The 20,691-nt window shown below is 43.2% G+C and overlaps 1 protein-coding gene across 3 annotated transcripts in view; it reads right to left on the reverse strand.

Annotated features, from left to right (window-relative positions):
* Positions 1 to 18,053, reverse strand: part of VPS54 (VPS54 subunit of GARP complex) — a 51,639-nt gene extending 33,586 nt beyond the window's left edge. For 2 of the 3 annotated variants that reach the window (XM_068940637.1, XM_068940636.1), the window contains exons 1-7: positions 17,912 to 18,053; positions 16,883 to 16,993; positions 6,529 to 6,690; positions 5,667 to 5,908; positions 4,114 to 4,192; positions 1,854 to 1,888; positions 368 to 499 (exon numbers count right to left, since the gene is read on the reverse strand). In XM_068940637.1, coding sequence (XP_068796738.1) covers positions 368 to 499; positions 1,854 to 1,888; positions 4,114 to 4,192; positions 5,667 to 5,908; positions 6,529 to 6,664 — 624 coding nt within the window. In that variant the 5' untranslated portion in view covers positions 6,665 to 6,690; positions 16,883 to 16,993; positions 17,912 to 18,053. The remainder of the gene's footprint in view (positions 1 to 367; positions 500 to 1,853; positions 1,889 to 4,113; positions 4,193 to 5,666; positions 5,909 to 6,528; positions 6,691 to 16,882; positions 16,994 to 17,911) is intronic. The other variant, XM_068940638.1, reaches the window with a different exon arrangement.
* Positions 18,054 to 20,691: the final 2,638 nt, after the last annotated feature.

Here is a 20,691-nt window from a genome sequence, read left to right on the forward strand (position 1 = left end):
AAAGCAATAGTTTTAACCGATGGTGTACAACATCCAGCTTTTCTACCTGCTTTCCCTTCTCACAGAATCACACTGTTCCTCCCTAACAGCTCCACATCTCCATGCTACAACTACTATGCAGATTTTTTTTTCCCCCAGATTGAATAGAGACATTTATATAAAGGAGAAAAGAGTTCTTCAGTAAGATAGTTCTCCCATTATCAACTAAGATTCTGCAGCCTGACATAAAACAAGAAACGCCCAGGACCACAACCATGATGTCTCAATAAATAGTGCAAAAGAACAGTAGTCAACTTGTCTGCTAATAGTTTCTTTGTAATGAGTAACAGCTGCAACAGATAATGACAAAGTTGTATTGAATTTGCACCTTTTCTTGAAGTAACTTGGAGGAAGCTGCATCACGATTTCCTTTTCCTCCAGCAGTATTAAAATGAGACCATGGTAAAACGGCATTAAACGTTAAGGAATCTTCCAAGGCAAAATCTGGTTTCATAAAAATCTGAAACAAACAAACAAACAAACAAACAAACAAGAAATAAATGCTTCCGTCTCTTCGTTTTCTTTCCCAGTTTAACAGACATCCTGCTTCACAAAACTACCAGGGACCTTATTTGTTGACTTTTCCAATTTCCATTTATCCAAGTAAACAAATCCATTCCGTGCCTTATGACTGACTTATTTCATATGTCAAAAGTCTGTGCGATCTGACAAAGCTTTATCTTCCTAAAAGCGCAAGTCAAGAGCTTCATATAATCTAGGTTATCAAGCGCCTGAGCACTAAAACATAGGCAGCATTAGACCGCAGGTGGGGTCCTCTAAAGGACCAGAACAAGTGTTCTTCAACAGCAGGGACATCCAATTGCTGATACACTCATTTCTGGGGGCTGTAGCTTCTACCAAACCGAGGATCTATCCAACTGCCAGTGTGGAGCAAGTGTTTCCGGGGAGGGAACAGAGCCTCAAAACTTACCTCCTTTAGTGTAGCACAGCAAACATGTTGGTCACAGAAAGGGTCAATAACATTTAATATTTAACTCTACTGATGTCAAAGAACTATAATCTAAGTTCTCTCTGATCATATTATTTTTACAGGACAGCACTGGTACAAACCTGAAACTTCCAGGTGGACAACACTACCCTTTTCCCTATACTTATGAAGCGGTGTAATGTTTAAAGTTTCTACACAAGCTATGGTATCATATCATACTCAAATATTCTTTTTTACCGGACTTTAAACGTTATGGTGACAACTACTGAAGTAAGTCTACACGCCTGGCACACAGATGCTGACCCATATTAACACTGACTACCCCTCACCCACCCAAATCAGACTGAGATGGAATCTATGCTTGTGTCTTTTGTCAACCTGTTGCAAACACATCACATCTTGCAAGCACCTTAGAGCAAGCTAGCCGCTCCAACTATAGAGTACCTACTATAACAGAGCCTTAAGATTCAAGAAGCCTAATGCTAAGCTGTATACCATACAGTATTCAAAACTTGACTTTCCAGTTTCCCTTTCCTCTGAGGATGAAGCGTGGCTAATTTTGCCCAACTCTCATTTTGTAACTACTAAAAATGGAAGAAAAAAAAAAAAGGAATTTGTATTATACTTTAAGTAAAAGAAAATCAAGACCACAGGAAGCAAAATATACATATATATATATATATATATATATATCTAAATTCTTAATTTTTGTAGATGCTAAGATGCTAAGAACATTATAGATCTTCTTGAGAATCAGTTCAAGTAATCGACTCGGACAACTTCCACATACAAAAGAGTATGTTCATATATTCAAAACTATATGTGAGAAATCTTTATAACAGCTTAGAGTACACAGCAACCATACCTTAGGTACTTGTTCCAGATCTGTCCTGGATTTATCTAAAATTAAACAAAACACAAGCCGTTATTCATGAGCAAACAAGGAAAAAAAATTACCTTGAATACTGTTAGACCCTATGAGGAGGTTATCAAGAAGACTAAACCAGGCTCTTCACAGTGGTACACAGACAAGAGACAATGGTTATAAATTGAAACAGGAGAGATTCTGACCGGATACAAGGAAAAATTTTTTCTCTGTTAGGACAGTCAAGCATTGGAAGCAGGCTGCCCAGAGAGGTTGCACAGTCTCCATCCTTGGAGGTTTTCAAGATCGAACTGCATAAAGCCCCAAGCAACCTAGTCTGACCTCAGAGCTAAACCTGCTTTGAACAGGAGGTTAGACTGGAGTCCTCCTGAAGTCCCTTCCAATCTGATTATTCTGATTCTTTGAAACACTCTGCTGCTCTTTGTAGTTTAGGTCTTATGCCCAGAGCATTCAAAAGTGTTCATAACTGGCTGTTTTGAGAATGAAAATATTAGTCATACGCATTCCTCAGCGCACTCAAGCCGCTGCCTAAGACCAGGAGAAGTCCCCCTCACATCACCTCGATTTTTGTGCTCCAGATTGAAGCTGCCTATGTAATCACTTCTGCACAGCACTTGGAGGGCAGATGCACAAAGGCTGGCAGCAAGGATGAGTGAGGCCTGCTAAGACAGAGTCTCAAACATGCTGAGCAAGCAGCACAGAGATAGCCCTCTTTCTGGCTAAGCTGAACTGACAATTGCAGAGGGTGGAAAAGAGTTGAACCGGGAGAAGAGGTGCAGCTTTGTACCCCAGCATAACCTGAAAAAAAAGGTAAATTCAGACTTTCGAGGTTCAGCCAAAAATCCCTTTTTCCTCTCCCCTACACATGAATTAATTTACATTACGAAGAAGGGACACATCGGGCCAAGAAAGGCGAAGAATTTCAAAGCAACACGCCCATACCTCGGCTGGACATTCTCTTCCTCCCTGACAATCACTGTGAGGGCCCTCTCTCAGCACTGTCTCCCACAATTCTCTTCAACTCGTAGTTTATTTGTATTGAAATGCAAAGATAACCAGGCCTACGACTCATCCTCCTGCCCTCAGTCTTAGGACAGACTAACTCTTTTGGAAGTGAAATGCCAGGCCTTGTGAGCTGGAGTTAGAGAAAGATAGGCAATACCAAAAGGAGGAGCTATAGAACATCCAAAGTTTTAGTTTACCAAATGCTGCTTCTACTAGGAACAGTCTATCTATATAAGCAGCTCCCAGTTGATTTGATGACTAATTTCCTGCGATGCAAACAAAACCTCTTTCAAAATGGATTAAGCTAAGCCCAAAGAAAGCACTTCTACTCTGTAATATGTGCCACAAACAGAACCATTCAGGAACAGCTACTCGAAAAGTGATATCGAGCACAGAGAAACGCCACAGAAGCAGGACCTCCTTTTGCACAGAAAAGGAGGAAGAAAGCTGATTGAAAGAAATACCTGATCAAAAGGAGCAAACTTGCCGAGAGCTTCTCATTGCATTACCAAAAGACACGGATATAGACAAGCCCCATGAAACAGCAACTGACAATTTAAATTAACTCATTTATGTTAACATTTTTGAGAAAATAAACTAAAGAATCAAATATTATAAGCTCCCTACAGTTTCAGGGCGTTTCCCTTCCTTTTGCCTGTCTTTTCATTTCCCCTCTCACCTTCCTTTGTCCAGTTCCATATTAGCTGAGCTACTTCCATAAAATCATAACATACAGTGCTGCTATAGCTGTAGATGCCAAAAAGAAGTGCTTCAGGTAGTCTTTGCTAACAGTAATCCTTGGGGGAGTAAGTCAGGAAGGAACGGCCCAGCACTACCGTTCCCACATGTAGTGTCTTTCTTCGTTGCAAAGTCGACAGTTGCAAGAAACTTGACGCAACTGAATGAACTAGTTGCAGCTTATCTTAAGCAAAAGCAAGTTGAAGAGAACACTGCCATAGACATAATGTGACCTGCCACGAATGCAAAAATGCCATGGAAAAAATTCAAGAGCAGGGATCACAAGCATTTTGACCTATAAAGCATCAGCAGCCATCATGAATACTTCTAGTCAACCCAGTTTTCAATTACTGTTACGATGAAATCACCAGCAGCTATTTTTGCACATAAAGTCTATGCACATAAAGACAAGTAAAGGACACGATCAGTATGCTTTAGTGTCCATTAAAAAAAAGGAAATGAGTTTTTAACGAGCAAAAGAAGGCTTTGACTGTACCATGGGTGTGTAATAGAGTCCTGTCGAAGGTATCTTTAGGAGGACAAATATTCTTGCATTTTTCATGAATCTTCTCTCTCTGTAAAAGAGAAATACATTAAATAATTACTCCCAGGCTGAGAGAAGATTTTCTCTCTTTGAAACGGAACATTCGGAACATTTCCAGTGAAACATACTGCGTTACGCCAAATAATTCTGACAACTTCAGAATAATATTTTTTCCTCTTAAACGCTCAGATGATGTTTGTCCAGGTGAAAGGTACCACAGGTTGAAATTTTTGGTTGGTAAGTTGTTTTTTCAATATCTTTACATCTCAAGACAAAAAGGAACATAGAAGTTATTGAAGATGCATAATAACCTCTCCACATAATGAGATACAACCATATATTGATTGTTATTACATAACCACAATCATTTATTTGCTGTCTAATCTAGAAATCCAGAAAACTAAAAACAAAACAAATGCTTTTTTTTGTTGCTAAATTAAATTGAATCAAACTCAAAATTACCTCCACATCACATTATGAGCACCTTGCTGAAACCACGTATCTTGTTTCATCATGCTGAGCTGTTATTTATAAGTGTAATCAACACTGCAGACCTTAGGAGTCAGAAATTGTATTTCTAAAGAACACTCACGTTGGCTAGATCTCTCCTAGAAGTTACATCATGGGCCAGTTTCCTCTCTCCAAACCCTTGTTTCCTTTCACAATCACTAGGTTGCATGCTAATTTTAACGGATGAGCTCTTAACCGTTTTAAATGGTGGATATGCAAACTAATGACATTACAGACAATTCCCTTCCAAATATTATAACTATGATTTACATCAGTAACATTTCCTGCGGCCAATTCCATCACAGCAAAAAAGTAAGAAAGTTACAAACCAAGGAAGCAGAAAACAGTGGGAGACTTATTACATATTCTTTCAGTTAAAAAAAAGAATGTTACTACATACTTACTGACACTGATATTTTAAGTGTTTACAGAAGTCTCCTACTGCTCCTGGTGTCCTTAGATGTAGCTTTAACTTTCCTGTTACAAAAAACATCATCAAATAATAGACCTGCTTACTGTTTAACAATTTCATCTTTAAATGTTTCAAATACGAGAGAGTCTTTAAAAAAAAAAAAAAAAAAAATCAATCTTTGCAGCATATAGTCATGTTTTACTTTTGATCCAAAGGACTGAATAAGCTCTGTTGCACTGTAGATCTCAATCGCTGAACAATTTTTACAGATTAAGGATTAATAATCAGAAAGAATGAACATGAGCTGTAAGCCCTGATGCAGAGCACGGTATTCAGAAACACAAACGAAAAATTATTAAGTTTTCTAGAGAATTTGGACAACCTCTTTCCACAGTGAGAATACTTGAGATTATAAAACAAGAAATGCCTAGTGGAGTCAGTGAACACTGGAGCATGCAGTTATCAGCGGTTATCAGCTAACTGTATGATGGACTATTTAGCAGGGACAATCTCTAATTAGAGGGAGGATCTCAAATCTCTTTCTGGCCCCTGGTACTACGCGCATCTAATCTGCGGTTCTTACCGGAGTGATTTCCTGTTGGTATAATGCAAAATGTTCCTTGGTGATCTGTGGGAGGTAGAATGAAGGCGTGACTTCAGTGTCCACAAAGTCCACTCCCCATGTTTTTGTAAAGAAATCAGATTCCCTTTTTGCTAACCTAGGATCATTCAGAGCTGCTGGGAGATTGACTTTGGAATGAAAAATAGTCCATCTATGCTGATCCATAACTAGAGATGGGCTGTCACATAAGTTACTGGGATTGCCTGCAATACAAAAGACAAGGAAATTCGTTAAGATGAGAAACTGAAAGTCGGATTTTTGCTAAAATGCAATTCTTTAGCAAATCACGTTTTCACAATTACGCAACGGATCCGAATTATCTACACAAAAGAGGCACGACATTCTCCTTCTGCAACACTTGAACTTGCATTTTTTTTCAGATTAACTAACACAAGCTTTGAACACAACAGTATACCCATGCTCATTAGATATCTTTACATGAACGCCCTTAACTTCTACTGAAGAGAAAAAATCCAAACACACAATTTTTTCATTTTCTGAACTGACTACTCACTCTATCGGAGTTACCGTCTAAATTCATCGGCACTATATTTTGCAGTTCTCAAGAACCCATCCCACCTACCCTCCCATACGAGCTCAGCTTTAGTGTACCACAGCAGCTATACCTGTGACCAAAAACTGGTCTTACGATAGCGCTAGAGCTGCGGGTCTTGAGGTCTTGCTTCCGAGCGCACTTTGAAATAAGATTATGCCTTAGTACACTATACCCAGAACACAAGAGAATTTGACTGATTAATTAAAAACGGATGCCCAAGGTAGCAGGTTTAACTACATTCTCACCCTCCTTGCAAACCAATGTTACCTGTAGGTTCCTTGGGGCATACGTCAGGCAGCGACTGCACAGGTCGAAAGCGCTTCGATGCATCCATTTCCTTTTTAAAGAAAGCATCGCTGCTGTTTGACTGAGGCACTGGTGAAGAACTGTGGCTTGATGCCATTGCATAAAATCACCACTTGGTAGAAGCTAAATAAGAAACAACAAATAGCAAGGCTTTAATGAAGTTCTGGTTAAAGAGCATATCAGAACAATAACACTCTGCCAGCTACATAAGGCACTGCAGTTAAAAAATACTAACTGACAAATTCCAACAGCAACACAGAAAACTGTGTTTTAAACACAAAAATAAAAGGCAGAATGTAACTTTATAGTCTGTTTCCTTTCACACCCCTAGGTTTGAAGGATGACTCGTTCTTTTGCATATAGCACCAATGAAATGATACATAAAAAAAGACAACAAAAAAGACAAAAAACAACAAACTTTCAGGCGCTTTTGCTTCTCTGTCCCTGTAACTATTGCAGTCATAGTGCACACATTCACAGCAAAACTTTGCAGATTTCACGACGCTTGGGTACACAAATACACGGCCTTCCATCTCCTCTTCCCTCCTATCTGCTATCCTCAGTGACTGCAGGGAGAAGATCACCTTTTACATCTGGTTTCTACACTCACTTTCTGTGAGGGTTTCTACTGTCCTGGGAGCTGCTCTCCATCACAAACAGAACAGCCCACGCTGGATGAGGGGAGAGAGACAGGCAATCCCAGTCCTCAAAAACTGCTGCACACAGCAGCAACCAGTGGCAAAAAGACGACTCTCAAAACACCCTCTGTCTGCATTATGGGCTTAGGCCAGCGTTCAGGGCCTGAAAACTGCTTTGCAAGCACACGCGACAGAGCGCACAAAAGCCATCCCCGCCCAACTGCAAAGGCTTCAGGGAACCGCTCTATTCCAAAGAGACAGCGCCCCACGAGATGTCAGCACACGTACGCTGCCCTCAGCCAGGTGTAACCACGCTAAATTAGACGTTGCAGTGCAAAAGGTATCCACTACAGGTGGGATCTACTGTATCCTTGCTTTGTCGCGGTGCCCTAATACTGAATCTCCAGCAACAGGGGTTGCACTGATTTTTCCAAAGGAGCTGTTCTATAAACTGTGAGCGATTAACTCTAGCCAGCACCAGCTGCCCACAGATACAATGTATCACTAAGGATTTATTGTAACCTGATGTTGAAGGGCGTTGTCAAACTTCAGACAAATCGGAACTTGAAAGGTAAGAGCACACCACATATCAGGAAAAAAAGAATAAGCAAACACTGTACACAGAAGGTAAAAAAATGTTTTCCCTTTAACCTGGAAAAAAGGCAGACTGATTTTCTGGGGTGTCTGGTGAAGTATACTATAGCTGATCTCAATATGAAAAGCATTGCAGAGAGAAGACAACTACAACACAGATCAAAAAGTTCTGAAGAAGGGCAGTCCCACTAATTTTCAGCTGAAATTTCAACTCTTAAATTCCCTTTGAAATTTTTAAAAGGAAAGCCTTAAACATTTTAAACTGGGACTGAGCCACATAATGAGTTCCTTCCATCTGCAAACAGAGCGGCATTTCCATCGAGGTGTTGGCTGAGTCAGTAGTAAACTGTAAAACTATTACAGGCTTGAGAGTTTATTAAAACAGCCCCACAACGACAGCTCAAAGAGTGCCCCTTCAAAGGGACTGATCTGAATCTTCACCTTTAAAGAGAAATAAGCACATCTAGCAAGACCGTAACATTTAACTACCAACCCTTAAGGGACTCCTAAATTACTTACTAGCCTGTAAAGGAGCACAAAAAGATAAAAGGCCTATTTTATCTTCCGACCCTGAAGTAGGCACCAATGGGTGGCTCTACTTAAACGCGTCAACTTCTAACAGCTTCATGCATATTACAGCAAACTTCATTTGCAGAAAAGCTCTGCTTTCTAAACTAGGTTGAAAGCGTCCTACAAAGCGATTATAAAGTGGAGTTAAGATGTAATACGACATAACATAGCATCCTGACGAACAGGACCATGAAGAACTAAACCCGCGAGCATGCATCCTGCCCAAGTGTTTGTCCGTTAGGTGCCACTGCTGATGTACGCTCGCCTGCTTCCCTTTCCATCCAATAACATACTATGGAGTAAGACAAGGAAGATCATGTGCTTGCACAGTCACTTCTAAAGGTGATTTTTTAAAGGGGCGAGAACAGACTGGCAGAGCCCATTCTAAAAATGCTAGAGAGGGATGTTCTGTCCTTCTACGTTTTGGGGGTTTGTTTTGGTTTTTTGATTCCCTTGCTCCTTATGTTAGAAAGGCCTACTGGCTAGGACAGAGAACGGGAGCGCTAAAGGAAATTTGAAAGTGGTAAGAAAGGGGAAAAAAAAAAAAAAAAAAACCTTCAGACATCTGACAGACCTTCCTTAAGCATCACAAAGCATCAATCCCTCTCCCAAAAAAGCCCCAGACAAAACTTGTCTCACCACTACTTCTGTTATATGTTCACATTCTTATGTTCTTCCCCTGATGTTCCCAAAGCATCCTCTTTACTAACCTTCTGGGGTGTTTTTGTGAAAATCTAGTTTATGATAATGACAAAATACTATCATTTTAGCGTTCTTAAAAAAGTGTCCAAAGTTAATACATAATTATCAAGTGTCCTAAAGGCATACAGTAAATTTATCTGCACTCTTAATTTTTGTATTTGTAGTTTTTCTCCTAAAAAAGCTTCTGAAAAGTGACAGTCGTTAAGTATAGGAAGACCAGATATATGTGCAACTGAGGCAACCTGTAAAAAGCACTAAAATTTTGTACCCTTGCAAGCAAATCCTTCATTAAGACTTTTTCCCCCATAAGGAAGTATTGCCTCAAAGTATTTTCTAAGATGTGAACTGTCTCAACTGCATAAATCTCAGTGGAGTAAACGCTAAAAGTATTATGCAAGTGCAAGATTTATTTAAAGGACACAAGTTAAGGCTGAAGACAAGTTTAATACTTCAAAAGGCCCCTGTTACTTTCAAAAAACAAACTACACCTTCTCTTGCACAGGTATTTTTATTGCTACCATCATAAAACATTCTCACTGCATCTGTATACTGACAAAAATCTTACAACAGAATGAAAAAGGAACAACAAAAATATGAGGGCAAGCAGGAACCGTCATACTATTGAGTGGATTTCAACAAGACATAAAGATTAACAGGCAGAGGCCTTCTTAAGTGGCATGCAATATGATGCTGTACTAAATTATTCATAGTTAACAGCTATTCTAGTAGAGTCATAAGTCAGGACCTGATGGATAATTAACCTCAATGAACAGCCATATCTGTACAGGAATAAAGCTATCTATATTGCCAAAACCAGACATTCCTCGGATTGCAGTCCTAAATTAGCCAAATAAGTATAGTTCAGAGACAGAAGAAGGGAAACTGGACAGATTTACCCTGAACTAAATCCGAATTATAAAGGAAAATGTGACCAGTCTACATAAAGCCAAAAATCCTCCCTTGTACCCGAGCCCTTCTATGTATGCTAACCCTGCAGACAACTGAAAAAAAACCCGTTTCACTTGTTCACCAACAGAACAGCCTTTGCTTGTGCTAGATTTTATACACAAATTACTCTATAACCATCCTTCTGAATCCGCATTTTAAAATATGCAGTGATACACATTTGCTGACTTAAATATACCAAAAAAAATGAAGTTCAAAGTTAACAGAGAACACAAAGGTAAATTAAGGAGAGAGAGGACCAGGACCGCTCCTGTAGAATATTTTTAACTCACACAACTTCAGCTACATTTACCTGCATTTCACTTGCATTTAACTGCATAAGCTGTGCAGAATGAATTAGAAAATGGTGAATCCCCTGAGCTTCTTACTTAAAAGAGCATATGTGCAGCAATAAGAATAAGCAACTGTGCAAGTTAACGACATCAATATTTAAATGGTATATAATTAAAAACTGGGTTAGATTGACTCTGTTCTCGCCAATAATGACTGTAATTTATTGGCATTTTGTCTAGCAACATATACTAAACTCTAACACAAGAAAAAACGTAAGGGATTAGATACTAGAGTAATGATGGAAATGCTGACAGAATTATGGCTGTATTTGCAACACCTCTTCAATATATTACATCTATTTTACGCACACTATTAGTTTCCTTAGGGAAAAAAAAAAATCTCTACAGTGACGTTAAATTACACTATCACTGTAATGACTTAATATCGCTCAATTTAAGCATTAGAAACAAGGTTTAAAAATTCAACCATCACAACAACAAAAATAGTTTTGACAATTTAGGAGCATTTTTCCAACTTGAAAACATGAAGATTAATATTTGATATTGTAAAAATCTTACAGCTTCCTCTATTTAAAAAAATTCCTTGTTCAGTAATACGCTTAGTAACTATGCTATGACATGTTCATACAACGCAGAGCCCAGAATAACATGACTGTGATGACAAATATATTAACTACATGCTTGGATATTATTTAGTCAGCAAAGTGGAAGATCTGTGCACTTAGTAATATCTTAACTACATCAGTTTTAAGAAGCTCTTTCTGTGATGACTACTACGGTATGACTCTTCAGTTCCCCAGACAAGTATTCAGCAGTTACAAAAAGAGCACAACAAACAAAGGGCGTTACTCAGAAATAATTGCGCAAGACGGTTAGAACTGCAGTGCTTGTGGGGTTTTTCGGGTTTTTTTTCTGTTTAAGTACCACGTTTCTAAGGCTATTCTCACTCTTTGTTTTTTTAGACAGTTAGAGTCTTTGTTACTGAAACATCCAGTATTACCTCCGCATAGGCAATGTACTAGAGAAGGCACAAACTAAATTTCACATATTTGTGCATATTAGCTTCATTCTGCATACTTCTTCCTCACTTTCAGGCAGTTTTCCATTAGCATTATTGAGCACATTTTCTATTTAATACTTAAGGTTACAGCTTTAGGCGAGGTAATTACTTTTATCGGAAATCTTTTTGCGTGCACACTCTCATTTGCAAAGCTGTAATGTGTATTAACAACATAAATGAGAATTTATGAAGCCAGCACAATGCCTGCAAGATGACGGAAGTAACTAGTAACTCTTGCAGTGAAGGAACCCATTTCCCTGCCTTCTGTGCACTCTGCCTCCCAAATGAAAATAAATCTACAACCTATTAGTACTATCTTCAACTTAAATTACAAGTTTTCATCAGTTAGCTGGTACTAGGACATGCAGGCAGAAACAGGGAGCTTATTAGCTCCAGTCCTTGGTGCAAGTCAGAGAATCTGCTCTCCAAACTTGATTTTGGCTTGAAAAACGGTGACATCTGAGAAGAGACACTAAACACCCAGTGGAAAGACCCCAGGACTTTGAAACAACCATGCAAGACTGAGCAAGTTCTCCTGCAAGCATTCCACATTGTCTGAGACCAGGCTGACTTGGACACCATGAGGTACTTTTTTTTTTTAAGAGAGGTTCACTTTGCCTCCCAAGAGTGAGGCTTATACGAAGTTTCAGTGAAGACAAATGCCATGCTAATGTCCCTGCTACTATTTATGGCTTTGTCTGGCAACTAGAGAGTGAAAAACCCTTTGGAAGTACTGCTCTGTTTTTCCCACACCCTTTGGGATACAGAACCATCAGAAGCCACCTGCAATTCATGCTAAAGCTAAACGTTTCACCATTTCTAGATGGCGTGACAAACACTGGAGATATTTATTAAGGCAGAGGATACCTGATACATAATTGAAAATGAATACACAAAGGATCGTTTTCAGGACCTCAACAAGCAAACCATGCATCTATTATTGGGCTAACTTATTTATTTACCCTCTGTCCTCAAAGGTCTAGGTTTGCCACTTCATTATTCTACAGTTCTTTGTTAATTCAGTACATCTTCTTAATCTTGTAATAAGGAAACTGCGGTACGAGCAAAGCACACACCATCACTTTTGTAAGAGGATGCGAAACAGCCTGGACTAACTCAGGCTTCCCATTTCTTTCAACAAGCTAATTCCTTGGGCTGAAATTTCCACGCTTGCCCTTGTGCAAGACAAACATCTCTCAGAAGGGGAGCAAGAGCTTTTAGCTTTTTTAGCATTTGCTTTTAGCAAAAACATTTAAGCAGTCTTTCAGAGAACGAGGTTACGGCTGTGGAGGTTTTTCTGCTAACTCAAGCTCTTTCTGAGCACCTATTTGCATCACGGGGTTTTAGAGTAGGAAGCAGCAGCAGACTGGCAGGGGGAAAAGGCTGGAGTCAGAGGAGAGCTGTGACTCGTCCCCATGACGTTTGGGGCACATTCCAACAGCACAACACTTCCTTACACAACTTGGAGAGGAGCCTGTGTCAGCCTAGCCTTTTTGAAAGCCTAGTAACTTATACACACGCGCACACAAATACATGTATTTATTTCTGCGCATCCCACACATCTCTTAATAGTGTCCCGAATCCCATATTCCCACACTGAGGGTACACCTTCTCTGCAAAATTAGCAAGGGTGATGACCATCCAGAGAAGCCTCGCTGGGATGCACGCAATGTGACAAGGAAGCCACACATGAATTATCCAAGTTTCACATCAGCCCTGCTCTTAGCTGCATGTGCTGTTAAGACTGACCATATTTCTTGGACCACGCTGGGCTGGGCCAGGTGCAACTTTGCAGTAAACTGCACACAGGAACTGTGGAAAAGTAAGAGACTATAAGCACTTGAATAGTTTAATAAACGCCACTTTCCTCCCATATATCGTGTCGTTCATAATTCAATCTTAAATTGCTTTCCTCAGATAGGGAAACGGGCAAGAAGAAAGTAATCTGACTACAATCAAAGACCAAGACAGCTGCATCTCCACTGCAAAGCACTGAGAGTAGACTACAAGGTCAGGGAAAAGCAGCACCTGATTGTCATATTATGAAATTCTGAACCTGTTCCTTTTCTCCTCCCCAGCTGTAGATTAAAAAAAGTAACACAAGCTCACTCACAAGCTTTAGTTGAGCATCACTTCTTTAAATATAAAAATAGGATCCTCTGAGAAAAATCAGCTCAAAAGCCCCCATTGCTGCACAGTCTATAGTTATTTGAATGCATGTACGGACAAATTGTTTAGAATAACAAGATGTTTACACTTGTGTGTTAAAAATTAAAGAGGATTCTATAGACAAACTATGTTAGAAGTAACATTTCACAGTTCTCCAGGTAGTAAATAAAACAATTAAATGAAACATCAGGGATATAACTGATGTACCAAATCCATTTCCTCCCATCTGGAAACTTTACTTCCCAAGGATAAATACTAATTTGAAATCAGAAGGCAGCTTCTGTGCTGGAGGAACACAGACTTTCCGACAGCTATTTAGGTCATTATGCATCAAGTTCTTCCATGGCAGGGGTGCAGGGTAGGAGCATTCAGAAACAATTAACAGAGCAGTAAAAATATATGTTAGAAAAGAAAAGACTTTGTGGTTCGTTGCCCATGCTATCATATAAGACAAGAGTGAAATCTCTTTGTCCTCTTTGTTCAGGCATCAGCGTTACAGACAGGGTGCATTATCCACTTGGAAAACGGTGACATGCGAGCACCTCATATAGCTCCTCAGAGGTATATGCTGCTGAACAAAGATCAAGGAGCCTTGGGAGGCCTTGCAGCTAGAAGTCTGTCCAAGGTAGAGACTGTGGAGTGGTGACATTTTGAGGAAAGGCAGAAGAGCTGCACCAGCCGCAGTAAAAACTGTAAAACATTCACTTTCCGAAAGGAATCCAAGAGAAGCTCTTGCCAGTTTGCGTCAACACCAAGCTTCCCTGTGCAGAATCTCTGCTTACTTTCTTCCGCTGTGTTTGGCTCAACTTGTTAATCTGAAACTGATTTTCTAAAAATATGATTTTTCACAAGAATCATGTCTATCCAAAACCTTCCTGAAGCCCTGAACAACTGCAAGCAGCTATGAAAGAGCTTAATAAAAATATTTAATGATTTTGACATTATGCAAAAAACAGAGATCAGGGAACATTATCCAAAAGCGGACACAGCATGTTTTGCAGCAAGTCTTACCAACTGGTCTTGACAAAGGATGCCAGCCCACTAGTGGGAGGCAGTAAATCAGTCTGCAGGGCAAGTACCCAGCAAGCAAGACCATCCAAACAACCTCAGTGAGCACCAAAGAGTGCCACCCATGTCTGTTGATAGTTCTTGTGATGTTAATACCTGCCCAGTAAAAGATCAAATGAGAGGGATCATTTCTATTCACACCACTTCCTTTTCATCCTCCAAAGAGCCTCCGTTCAGAAGAAAAACATCATCTCTATAAACACAAAAAACATGGTGTGCTTATGCTACATTTAGAACACCAAAAAACGAAGGCAAGTTCTTACACTGCTGCTGACAGTAACTGTATAAAATTAATGGGAACTTCCTGCCATATTGCAAAGCACCAGAGATGCTACACGCATTCCAATTCAAATAATTTATTTTATGCTACTTAGGGGGCTGGTTTGTTTGTTTTTACGACCAGCTTCCTAGTTGAAACGTTCTAGCTTTGTGTCTATCCAAAGGTGAGAATTTTGGAACATTCGGTCAGAAAATGGGTCTGCTGTTTTTGTGTATGAGTCAAATACAGAAAGGATTCTTTCCTGGTTTAAGAGAATACTCTAATCTTTTAAAATGTAACACCTAGGTGAGGCGGTTGCAAAAAGTTAAAATATGGGGAACACAAGTCTTGGCTGTGCTGGTGAATATTTCTTTGGACTTAATCGTACGAGCCTGCAGAAAACTGCACTTACATGAATGTAGAACACCCATTCATGCTCACTCTTTCTCTCTTCATGTTACATTCATAAAACAAGAGCTAGAATAAACAAAACGAAGGGGAGAGGAAAAAAAAGAAACCAAAAGAAAACAGACTCCAAACTTGAAGGATTTAAACCCCTGGATTTTAAGAGGTTTGTGGCCCCTCATTCTTCTTGAGAAACGCACAGCTCCTCATTTCCCCAAAAGTCTGTAGAGGGAAAACAGAAGTGGCTTTTATACAGAGTTGCTGCCCCAAAAGAAGAAACAATACCTACACAATTCCATTTCCCAACTTCTTCCCACCCAAACCAAAAAAGAGCTAGTCTGCAGTCTGCCTTCTCTACCCTTCCTAGCGGCTCTTGACACTTCTCAAGCATTTCTATTCGACCTTGGACACGAACGCCCCTTTCCTGCCTGTGAAGTCCTTGCTGCCAAACGGAAGGCAAACTTCCTCCACGTATGCCAGACTCCTACTACACAGGAAGACAGTACTGAAAACAAAGGGATACCTAGGAGAGATCCTGCTACTGCAAATGGGATGGGAGAGATTGAGGTTTTTCCCAACGAACGGCCTTCAGACCTCACTGGTGAGGCTGCTCATATACCACACAGCAGTTTTGGCTGAGATACCTGCAGATCTCCTGTCAATTAGTCCATTTTAGACACTGTTTTCCTATCCAACAGAAGCACTATCCTACTCCCAGAGGATTTCAAGGGAACTATAGCTTTTGTCTCTACTACAATTTGGGAAACAGGCACACTGGCTCTCAGGCTAAAGTAGTAATTACTGCAGCCACTACAACAATTAACGTACTACAGTCAGGGCTTTTAGTAAGACTATTTTTTCACAAGGTTGCCAAACAAAGCAGCTGTGGTTGCAAAGGGCCACTGTGGTTGCACTTGAGGATCCCTGCTCCAGAGGACTTCCTCCTGTTAAGGACTCCACCAGACAGCATACCGGTAGAAGAGTAAAGTCAATACACCACCTATATTTTAAAACTCTCAAAAAACACATGCAAATTTGTAGTCAAATAAGTATTCTGCTGCACTTAAAACTAGTACCTTACAAGTCTGAGATCACTGGTGTTCCGAAATAGAAAATCCAAGTAGTCACAGAATATAAACACAAAATTAGAGAGAGAAAGATGGAGAATCAACAAAATAATAAAGCAAAAACTGGGCAAAGAGATAGAAAGTTACTTTTTCGCTGAGAGTTCAGGAGGCCAGTATTTGACAAACGCACATAGGTATTTCCTCTCTCAACACCTCATATGGCATTAGAAAAAAAAAAACAGTAAGGAAAAGTAAGAAGCAATGTTTCTCTGCACGCACAGTTTTGCTACCTAAAGGGCCTATAAACTAAGGAACCATCACAATACTCAAGATATTTTGGGAAAGAGCAAACACACACACATCCTCTAGTGTTCCACATCCCAGCCTGTGCAGACAGGAGTCACCTGTCAGGATTACTGAGAAAACCCAACGGATCTGCTGCAACCTGTGTTTTCCCGTGCAAGTGCCAGCCACTCACAAGAGACATATCAGGTAAGTACCAGATCAGAAGTTGCCTACGGTACCTGAGTGAAAATACTCCAAGAATATCTCATGCAGGCAGTCGTCATATCTCTTCCAGTTGCATCATGCAGAAAACTGCTTGATTTTACAACTCGCAGCAGTACTTGGATGACCTAAACGAAGAAGTGCACGTTAAACGAGAGCTTAGATTCTGCTAAAAGTGGCCAAGACACTGGAAGCCTGACATAACACTGACTGAAGCGTAGCGTCTCCCCGCTGGGGATGAGAGCACCGCGAGGGGATCTGCAGAACCGCCTGCTTTCCCAGGTGGCTGTTACCATGGAAATGCAAATATATATATATATATATATATATATATATATATATATATGAAATATATGTATATATATACACACACATATGTAAAATATATATGTATATATACACACACATATATCTCAAAACGGGAGAAGCTAGACAACATCCTGCAGCAGGCTCCCCTCCCTGCCACTGGACGTCTGGCCCACGAGGATCGACACCAGGCCACGATGCTTAACGGCGATGCTCGTCGCCAGGCCGTGACGCCCAGCCGCGACGCCGGGCCCCGACGCCAGGTCGCGACGCTCGACGCTGGCCCCAGGTGCTGGGCCACGACGCCGGGCCCCAACACCAGGTCGCGACGCTCGACGCCGACCCCCAACGCTCGGTCGCGACGCTCGACGCCGGACCGCAACGCCGGGCCGCGACACCCGACGCCGGACCGCGACGCCGGCCCCCACGCCAGTCCCCGACGCTCGACGCCGGCCCCCGACGCCAGGTCGCGACGCTCGACGCCAGCGGGCCCCAGGCAGGGGACGCGGGGCCTCACGCCCGGCCCGGTGCTCACCGCCGCGGAGGGGACCGCGGTAGGGAAGGGGAAGGAAGGAGGGAAGGGGCCAGGCCGCAAGGAGGCGGCGAGCGCTCAGCTTTCGGCGGCCGCTCCCTGCGGCGGGACCCCGCGGCGCCAGCGGCCCGCCCCGGCGGCGGGCGGCACCTGCCCGAGGCGACCTAGCGGCGGCGGCGCCACACGCCGGGCCCTGCCCGCTGCCTACCTGCGGCGCCGGACGCGCGGCGCGGCCTAGCGCGGCGACACGTCGCTCGGCGGCGGCGGCGGCGGCGGCGGCGGCGGCGGCGGCAGGCAGGGCGGAGGCGCCGCCTCTCCGCACCGCCCGGGGGAGGAGCCGCCGCGGCCGGAAGGGGCGGCCATCACGCGGCGGCGGCGGCGGAGGGAGGCGTCGCCGCGCCCCCGAAATGGCGCCGCCTCCGCGGCCCCGAAATGGCGCCGCCTCCGCGCCTGGCCGGGGGGGAGGGAGGCGGGACTGGCGGCGGCCGCCGCCTCGTAGCGTCCTAAACTGGTGCAAATCCGGCCGCGAGCCCGCGGCCGCCACGGAAAGACGGCGCAGCGTGCCCGGCTGCGCTGAATTAAGGGCAAAAAGGCACGAAAAGGTGTTTTCCGACTCTCGCTTGCGTGGGCCGCCGGGCTGCGCCCGCGGGCACCGCCGTGTCGCAGTGCGGCGTCTTCCACGGAAAAAGCTCGTGGAGACGTGCGTCCCGGGTGGGCTCCGGCCCAGGCCCGAGAGCCCACGGGTGTCTGGGATCGGTTTAAAAGCGCAGGAGGCGCGGGACTGCAAGAAAGACGGGACCGCTTCGGCGGGTTTCGCTTGGCGCTTACCGGCTCCGACGTCTCCGGCGGCAGCTGGAATAGCAACAGCAGCAAACAAACAGAACAAGCCCACGTTAAATATCAAATGCTGGTTCGGGAAGGCCATGGGAACTTCCCTCCAGCAACCCGTAAGCTTCACTCGCAATATTTCCGTAGCGTTTTTTTAACGCTACCTGGCAGAAATCGCGTTGTCCCCACCAACCTCGGCGGCGCTCAGGCCGCCGGCGCGCCTTTTGACGCCCTCCTCGAGGGCGAACGCGCTTGTTTTTTGCTGGGGGACGACGTTAGTAGGAGTCTGTCTGTCCTTTAATCCCTAAAGCGCGGCGCGGTCGCCAGAAAAGGCGAGCTGGCGAACGTAACGGAAGAGCGAGCGCCGCGTTCGGGTCCAGGTGGCAGAAAAGACTCGAGTTTGCGGAACCCTAAAGCGCGGTGACAGCGGCGGTGGCTTCGAAACGGCTGGCGCGGGACTGACCTCAGCGCTCGCCTGGCGTGGCGCAGACCTCCGCTCCGGGGGGGCACCTTCACCCCTGCCCCTTCGTTGACGTTTCCCCAGGCAGTACTGACCTGGGTGAAAACCTCGGGGCTTGGTTTCTTTTCCCCCCGAAAAGGTACGGTCAAAGCCAGGGTGAGTATTTGTGCCAGAGCCATACAGCAAAGCCATACCCTCCAGTGCCCTTTTAGCCGTGCGCCCTCCCCGACCTTCAATATTTTCCAGTAGCGATGAAAAGAGTCGTCTTATCTACTCAGGCGGGGAAAGGGTGAGTAACAAATTGTTTGGTTTCCTACCTTACGCTCCGCCGGCATTATCGCCGAGTTAAATGTTTTTACTGTTCTGCTGCGTTTCGCGTTACCAGCAAAGCCCTTTGTCCCCCACGGTAAGAATAAGCTGATGTTGAAATAATATTTGTGGAGTGGTAACAAAAGAGATGCTGGCTCTCCGTTTTGTGATGCTCTGCGGAAGTTGCTCTCCAGCCTGTTACGTGGCCAGCTTTTTTTCGCGAGGAATCCCCACGTACAAGGTATCTTCCCTGCCCAAACTGCAGGATTATCGAGCTGCTGCTGGTTGCTAGCAGCTTGGCGGAGGAAGGCTCTTTGAATCAGCACCCGAGGTCCCCGGGGCTGGTTTGGGGAACTCATGTGGTTGCAGTCTGGTAACAGTTCAGAACATGCCGATAGTTCCCAGCAGATAAGAAAAACTGCCGTAAGAGAAATTGCTGTTTTTACTAGCAGAGTTTGGTGAGGAAATTGTGAGCAGTAAACCGTAGTTCATTGGATGTGGTGTCTGCCTACCCCTCTGAGCACAACTCATATCCATAAAGTCAGCTTTTATGGTGATTCTTCTGACGGTAACATTTTGGTTATCTTGGCTGATACGCGCCGATCGCCAAGGGCCACGTAGGCTTTGCAGGAGAATGTGATTCAGTGCTGCTAGTGTGTTACGGTGCCCTGGTGATGTAAAATGACAAACATCCTTATTCCTGTGCATACGGGACATAGTCCTGCAAAGAATCGCCTGACTAAGCGAGTCCAATCCCCTGTACCTTTACCTAGGAAAATTTTTCTCTCGCTGTTTTTTTTCAGACGTTTCAGTTAAATTGGCATTCTTGAAAAGCAACAGAAATATGATAGATTTGTTTCCTACAGTCACACCGATTCAGATGTCTTCTGCAGAGTCTTCCTGGAAAGAAACAGGAGTGGCTTTTGTGATATAGAAAATCCACAGGAAAAAGAACAAAGTAGTTCAACATTCTCCGAGATTAAAAACTGCCACCCATTATATTCTGCATGCTATCCCTTTTATTCATGTATATGCACCATGCCTTCACATCAAAGAGCTCAGGAGACCGAATAAGGGGTAAGGCAACATGTATTAACTGCTCAGTGGCAGAACTGGTAGCCAACCTTGTAGAAGCTGGGTCATCCATGGTTATATTTGGTCCCCTTCTTGGGATGCTATGGTGGTCTGACAAGGTTCTGGCTTGCAGGGCGCTGGTACTGCTGGCTTTCAAAGGCTTTTGCACAAAACTTTTTCTCAGCTTGCACTGCAGCCAAAAAACGAACACGGTATTGGGCTTCGTAAGGAATAAGAGAGAAAATAATGATTAAATGTAATTAGAGGGGCAGGTCCCCCGGGAACGCTGTGTGCAGGGAGTCATCCCATCTCTAAAA

The sequence above is a fragment of the Struthio camelus genome, chromosome 3 (assembly GCF_040807025.1).
Source record: "Struthio camelus isolate bStrCam1 chromosome 3, bStrCam1.hap1, whole genome shotgun sequence".
Taxonomy (NCBI): domain Eukaryota; kingdom Metazoa; phylum Chordata; class Aves; order Struthioniformes; family Struthionidae; genus Struthio; species Struthio camelus.